The 8,995-nt window shown below is 43.7% G+C and overlaps 1 protein-coding gene across 1 annotated transcript in view; it reads left to right on the top strand.

Moving 5' to 3' along the window:
- LAMA4 (laminin subunit alpha 4) overlaps window positions 1-8,995 on the top strand; it is a 112,525-nt gene that overhangs the window by 29,596 nt on the left and 73,934 nt on the right. Inside the window, exon 3 of the mRNA XM_009289144.2 lies at window positions 5,886-6,010. Within this exon, the coding sequence (XP_009287419.1) occupies window positions 5,886-6,010 (125 nt within the window). The remainder of the gene's footprint in view (window positions 1-5,885; window positions 6,011-8,995) is intronic.

Raw genomic sequence — 8,995 nt, forward strand, 5'->3', positions numbered from 1 at the left:
TTCAGCCACAAAGTAATATTCAGAATTCCCAACCAGGGTCTGAGGACACTTCCAGATTTCACAGACAGTATTTCAGATCCTAGGATTTTTTTTTGTTTTTTGTTGTACTAACTTAACTAGAAGCAGGGCTGGGTATTATTTTTTTTGCCCTGGAGAATCCCCATACCATCCAGCATTAGGTGCCTAGCACAGGTGCTCTGCACCACTCTGTGGCATGTCCTGTCTTTCTCCTTTAGCTCCAGAGGGTAGACAGAAAACCAGTCTGCTATCTTAGTTTCTGAAGGAGGAGGTCCAGCCTGCCTAAATTGCACTAAATGTTAGCCATCCAGTGAAATAACCTCCCTAAAATAACTGCCTAAATGGCACATTTAATGAAGCTGGTGCCTTTGAAGACCATTAGAAGGAGCTCTTCTCTCTTAAGGTCAGGTCCCTAAATTAAGGTGGGGCAGATTCCCACTTCTTAGATTTTCAGTTATATTCATTTACAGAAAAGCATGTTTGTTTTTTTGCTGGGAAACTTGTCCTAGTACCATTGCCTGAAGAGAATCAACAAACTTTTTATTTGTGCACAAGCATATTTACTGAGCAGAACTGCATCACACAAAGTGCTCTGTTGTCTCAGAGCAGCAGCTCCAGCCTTACTTTCCAAGCAGATGAGTGCAGGTGCTCAGTTCTGACAACCATTCCCAAGTATCCCGAGTGCAGGATCTCAGTTCTGACAACCATTCCCAAGTATCCCCCCATAGCACCTTTTCATGTACTTTTCATGTGTGTATAGATAGTTACAGTAAGGTCCAGGTAGAAATGCTCACCCTGATCGATGGTACTGAGTGAGAGCAGAGTAGTAGGACCAGCTAAGGCTAACATAGGAAAATACACTCCAGCCACTCTGTCATCTGACAAGCTGCTGCTGGTGTACCGATGGACGAATGACTATACGCTGTATCCTCGTATAGAAGCTTTTAGAAGCCAGGCTGCTATTACATTGGATTACTTCCTCTGAAGCTGAAGTGTCCATGAAGAAGGGACACCTCTGCCTCGACTTTTACTTTATGAAAATAAAGGCTGCATTAACATGGGCATATGGAAATCATTTAGCTTAGAATTTTCACTTACTATAATTTAAAACATAGTTTTCCAAAAGTAGAGTATTATAACGCCTACTTTTAACTGCATGGTTGTATCTGTTTTCATGCCCTTTACCATGTCTCACTCTGTTCTGTAGAAAGACGGGCAGCAATTTTCTGCTAGCTTCAGTGTTTGATGTCCTAAGATACCTGTCATTGCATATTTTCTAGAGATTTTTACTTCAGTCTTCTTATTTTTCAAAGGAAACCAAAACAAAAACTATTTACTGAGTTTCTTTATTTGAAAAAGTAGACATCAATATCAGTAAATATATTTCTACAATTTTGTGAGTACATTTGAATGAGACAGGGAAGGCCGTGAGCAATCCCACTGATAGACAGTCCAATTTATAACATCAACCGTAAATGATGCCTTTCATTCTAAAGCATGTATGAATACCGGGAACAAGAGTAGCCCTTGCAACTCCTACAGCAAAGCACTTCTTTAAAATCCAGTTTCACAAAAATCACCATAAATGGAATTTCTTTTTTTTCCTATCATTATCTCTCTGTTAAAAGTGATCCGTTTAGAAGCAAAACACTTTTCTCAAACTAACAAGCCAGTGCCACCCGGCGCTGAGAATCACCCTTGAGCTGTAGGGAGGGTGTTCTCCCTGCCTTCGGACATGTCTCACAGGCTTCTTGCAGTCAGCAGTTTTGTTGGAGATGCAAGCTAATGGAACATAAAATATAAGGACACTTTTTTATCACTGTAAAAATATGATTCTGAATACCCACAGGAGTTCTGACTTGTTAAATAAGATAAAGCCACTTTTACATAATCACTAACCAGAGGAAAACTACAAAAGTGCCTCAAGCACTCACCTAAGAGGGTCTTTGGGGTAAAAGGGCCTTTTAGCGCTTCCCTTCGGTTCAGAAGATGAAAAACACTGCAGATTTAAGGAGCAACATCAGCTCCCCTGCTGCCCTGCTCTGTTCATCACAATAGCGTCTGAGCTTTGGAAACCAATAATGGCTTTATTCTGATAATACCCATGTGTTGTTTGGAGAGCTGAGGACAAGAAAGGTGAAGTGAATTGCTCAGAGCAAAAATGAAGAGCATGATGAAGGCTACAACTGAATGCAGCCCACCTGAGGCCTCCGCCAGTGCTTCAGATAGAGGATTGCTCTTTCTCTTCGAGCGCTCAGTGCCCACGCTCTCATCTCTCTCTTGTAGTACATTAAAATCACCTTTTCATTGAATAATGACAAATGCAAACTATTTTTAAAACTGTATTAGCCTTCCTTCAATGAAAATTATTCATTGAATAAAAAACTATTTTTAAAACTGTATTAGCCTTCCACTGCCTTCTGGCTTACACTGTGTGCCTCGTGGTTAGTGCACTCTCGCAAGAGAGGAGTGCGAGATCTGGACATCTCCCCAGTGGCTGCCTGCCACTCTGCCCACATTTGCTGTCAGCTTCTCTGCTCTCACCAAGTTTCTTTCCTCCTCCTCTTCCTCCTAGTCAAGCTTTCTGTATTTTAGAGCCTTTTAGTTAAAATAATCTTCTGGTTTTCTGTATACTCTCTTCTTTACAGCAAGTATTGCTATGAAAAACCACCTTTAGCTTTACAACTATTGGTGTTTAATCTATTTAAAGATCCATGGAAAAAGAAACTGACTTTTTTCCTTTCCTTATCATATTCTACCTGCTGTAGAGCTCTTTGGCCAAATCACAGCTTTGTAGAAATAAATGATTGCTGTGCAATAGGTTCTGTATGACTATAAAAAACGCAGCAACATAAGCAAAGTCTTCTAGAATCAAAAAGGATCTGAACTGAATTAATGAGTCCTAACTGGGGGCTTTAATGGGATTCAAATGAGGAATATTGGCTAAAAAAACATCAGATGTGTTTTCACAAGGGTGAGTGCCCTTTACTGAAATTACACTTTTCAATGCAGATTAATGATATCTGGACACAGACTTGGGGGGGGGGGGAAATGGAAACATGGACACAAACAAAAAAAACCCACATTAATGTTGCCAGGACAAAATTCTGCCACTTAATCAAAGTTACAATACTCAGACACAAAACTCATTTAGCAATGCCTGTGCAAGTGAAACTTGACTATTTGTTTTCATTAAACATCTTCCCTAATCACATTCCTCTCTTCTCATACTCTTCTCTTCAAAGAACACACCATGGTTGGAGTAGAAAGTGGGTTTCAAATCTGTAGGGACTGGCTCAGATGAAAAATCGGTAAGCTAAGCTCATCCACCCCCAGGCTGGCGCTGCTGAAGAAGCTCTGACCACAGAGAGGCCAAGGTGCCCCTTGCCCTGTGCTGGGGAGCTCCCTCCCACTGCGAGCGCTCCTGAAATCCAACACCCAGCTTCCCTGTTATTCCAGGGACTGCCAGCTGCTGACAGCACAGTGACTTCTGTGATGGGATTAAATGACTACTGGAGAATAAACTGGGGCACCACGGTCATTTCCTAGCACCTGCGCCAACTCTGAACATAGCACAAGAGGTCCCCTGCAGGGCCCAACCGAAGGTCTCTGCAGCCCATGTTGGGTCCCCAGCAGTGGCAATAGGAGATGATGTTTGGGGAGGGCACCTAGCCTGGCCCGCTTCTGAAGTCTCTGCTTCGTACTCCACCAGCATCCATCTCCTGAATACTTTCTGAATCCATTTATGAATCTATGGCCCATTAATTTCTCTAGGAAACCCCTTTTTGTCCCTGCAAATACTGTCGCCTCCTGGCAGCAGCAGGTTACAGAAGTTTCCTACCTTCTGTGTAGAGCAGTACCTTTTCAAGTCAGTGCCCCTCAGCTCTTGTATTGCAGGATTTGGGTGAACTATTGTCCTGCATTCAGCTTATTTACCAACTTTGTGATTTTACATAACCTAAACACACCTTCCTGTCAGCCTTTCTCTCCCAGCTGAGCAGCCCTAGCATTTTTGGTCTCTGTTTGTAAGACGCTGGTGAATACTGAACAAAACTGGTCTCAGCACCAAGGCCTAGGTGATCCGAATAGTGACTCTTCCCTACTCTGAAAAGTGACCGTTACGTCCTACCCATTGCTTCCTAGCCTTTATCAGCTTTCAGTTCATAAAAGAAACTTTCTTCAAGTCCCCTGGCAAGTTAGTTGGCTTTTTTGAAAGTCTGGATACGTTATGTCCTCTGGTTCCCCTTCATACACTTGCTTATTTGCACCATTGTTCAGCAGGTTAGTGAAGCAGGAGCTCCTGACTCAGATGATGCTTAGTCACGTACTCAGAGATCTTCTTCTTTTTTATAGACACTGTCATCCTACCAGGGATGGAAATCGTATCCATCAGTCTGCAGTTTCCATGATCCACTGTTTGTAGGCCAGAAGAGGAAAGAATCAAGCATGCTAACCCAAAACCACAGCAAATATGCACTGACAGAGTAGTTCTCCACGTATTTCTCCCATGGAGCTGGCTCCTTGCTGCCTCAAGCCTTGCATAGCTGTTTGCATCTGTACTGTATTGGTATGAAGTGGTGTAATTGGAGAGTTCTGATTCAGAGACCTTGCAAAATTCATTGCACAGTTGCAAGAAAGAAAAGCACTTCTGCACCCTTCCTACTCTTTTAAAGCAATTTGGTGAGACAGCTAGAATTTGGACAGTTGTGGGGTTTTGATGGGAACTTCTGGGTATTTTGCTGAAGTGGAAAGGGGGACAGGAGTCTGCAGGAGTCCTGCAACATGCAGGAGTACTGTTCATGCACTCTGCATCAGTCACCCACCGCCTTGCCAAGTGCCTACGGGAAAGCCCACATAACCTGTTGCATCTAAGTGTGTCCATTTGTAAACCAAAATATATAAAAATGTTTACTTAAGCTTGCAGGACTTACAAATTCTATTTAGAATTATTTACAGCAAACCTTGACATTTTTTTGTGATTGAAAATATTATCCAAGAGGCACAATTTTGTACCTAGCATCACAAAATATTTTGGGACAAATACTCTGTATGAATTACCACAGCTTGATTTACTTCCATGGAGCCCCAACAATATCAGCTGGTGGCTGATTTGCCTCTGCGTGAGGAAGCATATTTCCTCACAAACATTAAACTGTGGAGATGAAACTTGCTTATAAAGTGAGCGACATTTTGCACAGTTGCTCTGTATTTTATAGAAAGGCCACTTACAGAAGACTCCTGCTTCTTCCCTCCATTAAGTGGACCTCCTTTAAGGCAGAGAACAAGATGTAGTGATAACACATCCCTTCATGCTGTAACACTTTTCATCTCAGGAGGAAAACATCAGAGCCACTGGTGTGTTAGCCACCATTTGCAGGCAGATTCCTCTGATGCTCTTTTCCAGTCATCAAGTCCAAGAAGCAGTCTCACTGAAACCTGTATCTAGACTGAAATCAGTTGATGGTATTTACCAGCAGATATTTTTCATTTTGGTTTGGTGTCAGTAAAGGGGATTTTTTCCTACTGGCACATGTAACTCAAGACAGGGCTGCTGGCTACACCTGGGTACCCCTGACATCTCTGACAACAGGCAGTGCTGCTTCTGCTCCAGCACCTGGCAGGCACATATGTCTGTTTTGTCCTGTACCGCACCTTGCCAACACTTGCTGGCTGGCCAGTGTAATCATTTATAGCATTTTTATTTGTAGTGGTGCTAGCTGGTTTAGTTTCATCTGTCAGTGCCTTGAAGGGTTGGGGTCTGGCATCAGCCCCTATTCTGCTTGGCCAGGTCTTCAGCTAAATGATTTTCTGCTGAATTAGGCAGCACCTCTTTTTAACTTTCACCACTCTCTCTCTTTCCACTGAAGGACTGCCAGAGAAACACAACAGGACAGCACTGCGAGCAATGTCCAGATGGCTTCATTGGCGATGTTGTCAGAGGAGTGCCCACGTTCTGCCAGCCCTGCCCCTGCCCCCTGCCAGCACTTGCCAAGTACGTAAAGAGTCTCTGCTTCTCTTTGATTTGGGCTGGCTTTGGCCCCTTCCAAGGCGGGGTCAGCATCCCTTCCTGGATGCAGGAGACAAAGGCTGCTGCCCTTGCCAACCAGGGGAAAATAAGAGGACTCCCAGCTGCTCACATTTATAACCACAGGAAACAGCATTTCATTTAGAGGGTGTAAAATATCCTTAAGTGCTCATATAAATTCTTACCAAGAGGGAGGAGAAAATATCTGAGCAAATTCAAGTTCTCCCTTTTTTATGGAGGAGAGATTATTCAGCTGTCTGGTTACTCCTAAGATTCCCTCAAAGACAAATTCCCTAGGAAGGTAGCATCAGGGATGCATGTGGCTGAGACAGACAGACAGACAGACAGATCAATCCATGACCTCTGGATGGTAAAACCAACCATGAAACAGCATAGCCAGGCAGACTCCTAAGCAAACAGTAGCTGGATCTGGTTAGTACAGGAGCAGTTAAAAGGAAAGGGCTGGAGGACCCTGTGACAGGTACGGTGCCCTTCAGCTGATGCCCAGCTACCTTTGGGTAAGAAACTCCGAAGCCTGACAGAAAACCAAGACCAAGCCAAAGAGCTCCAGCTGTTAGCCACTTTGTGCCTTCAGAAGAAACAAATAACTACAAACCATGACCAGCTGTTAGAAAGTTAGTGGTACATCAGTAATGCAGATGAAAGAAATTATCAGCTTCCTCTTGCTTGAGGTCTGTGCTTTAAGAGAAACGCATCTATGCAAATCCCACTATAGTGCATAGAGGAGATGCTAGTAAATACTTGCCAATGGATTAAAGCTATTTTTTAGCGCGATACCTGCTCCCCTTGTGTTGTTTCCCATTTCACTTTCAGCGGGGCTTCTCAGCAAAGGGGAATTTCCTCACTGTGTTTGTTTGTGGTTGCTATAGGATTACTCATACAGCCCGAAGGTGGGATGAGCCGCATTTTGCTCAGCTGCTCAGTGGCACAGGCTCAAAATGGCACTGGAGCAAAATCGTTCCGGCCAAACTCCCGCAGATCCCCTCTTGGCTTTCTCAGCGAGCTGCAGACATGTGCAGAGAGCCGTGGGGTGGAGAACAGCTATTGTTGAAAACCTGCAGCTTTGCCTGGATTAGAGAGAAAATCCTCCAGAGACAGGGGAAGAACCTGGCTTTGCTCACATTTAAAAAGGCTTAGGAGTGAGCGAGCTACAGAAAAAGCAGACCGCTTCCTCCAGTTTCAGTATCGGCTGTAATGCCAGAAATAGTAGAAATACAACAGTCAGAAGCAGTGCTTTTTCCTTAGCAAAGTGATTTTTTTTTAACTTGTTGGGCACAGAGCAGCCACTTTGGTGTAAGGAGCAGCGCTCTCAACCGCAACCTGGGCTGCACATGCCTGAGGCACTACCGCATGATGAGACCGTTTCTACAGAGCACAGCCAGTCAAGCAAACGTCTAGGCTGTCCTCCCTACGGTGCAATTTGTCAGAGCGTGGCCGGGCCTGCATTCACCGAGTCCTACAGCCCACTGGGCTCTGCAGCAGTGCCCCTCGACCGCAGGGAGCCAGCCGGCCCACCAGCCCAGCAGGGCTTGGTGCAGTGGGACCAGCAGGGACCTGAGCTACAGGCTGTCTCTGCCAGTGCTATGAGAGATGGGCGCAGCGGCCAAGGAGCGTTCCCTGCTTCAACATGCTCCTTAGCCCTTCTGCTAGGGACATACACCTCTCCTATTCCAGACCACTAGAGATAAAGAAGCCCTGAACCTAAAAGGACAGCAGCATGGGTTTGGGAAGGGAGAACAAAAGTTGCAAGGAGCCTGAATGCAGATGCTCCAACATTAGCAGCAATATAGGAGTTAGACTTGATCGACCTCATGGGTCCCTTCCATCTCAGGGTATTCTATGTTCTATATGTCACCCCTTTAAAACCACCTCAGTAAAAATCCACTTCAATTTTTCAGGGTTTTCCCTCAGAAAAGTCCTGAAGGCAATAGTTAAAGGAATATCCAATCCCAACTTGCCTCATACCCCTATTTAAATAACATGCAGAAACTGCATGTTCAGCTTCTTGCATGAGAGAGATCTGACCACAGCAATAGCCTTCAGCTGGGGCTGGAACACACAAATAATAATGATTGAGCAACATTCATCCTTGCATAACTAAATTCGAAGAACAACCGTTCTTTTTTATTATTATTTTTTTTCCTCCATTAATCCTACTCCATTTATATAAAGGAAAAACAGTAACTACCAGAAAGCAGAGAAGCATTAAATGCCTTAAATAAAGAACATCCAAAGGATGTTGTTTTGTACTCTGTTTTACTTTGGAAATAACCAGAGAATTCATAATAGTTAGACAAAGTGACCAAATCTGTAAACTGCCAGACCCATCAGATACATATTTTTTTCTTGGGATTCATCTGTGTGTTTCTAGATTTTCTGGCCAGACTATCTTCATATCTGCTATCTTGGGAAATTTTGGAATAACTTTTGGACATTACACATGAAGTGTAATGTCATCTCTTTGGAATAAAAAAAAAGGAGGAGGGAGTTTGCTTCACAGTCCAGCAGATGTTACTTCTTTTCAAACCTGAGGGAATTTTACAAATTTTTTTTCCCTAAAAGATCACAAAAATATAAAACCTCAGGAAGGCTTCAGTTTTATTTCATAACTTAAATCCAGAATGTGGATTTTTCAACTACGTGAAGGAATTAGCCTCTGTAAAAGAAGAGTGTCCTGGTTTCGGCAGGGATAGAGTTAATTCCCTTTCTAGTACCTGGTACAGCGTTTTGGATTTAGGATGAGAACAAAGTTGATAACGCACCGATGTTTTAGTTGTTGCTAGGTAATGCTTACACTAGCCAAGGACTTTTTAGTTTTCCATGCTCTACCGACTGAGAAGGCTGGAGGTGCACAAGAAGCTGGGAGGGGGCACAGCCAAACTGGCCAAAGGGACATTCCATACCATGTGACGTCATGCTCAGTACATAAAC

This window comes from Aptenodytes forsteri, unplaced genomic scaffold, assembly GCF_000699145.1.
Source record: "Aptenodytes forsteri isolate BGI_AS27 unplaced genomic scaffold, ASM69914v1 Scaffold217, whole genome shotgun sequence".
In the NCBI taxonomy this organism is placed as follows: Eukaryota; Metazoa; Chordata; class Aves; order Sphenisciformes; family Spheniscidae; genus Aptenodytes; species Aptenodytes forsteri.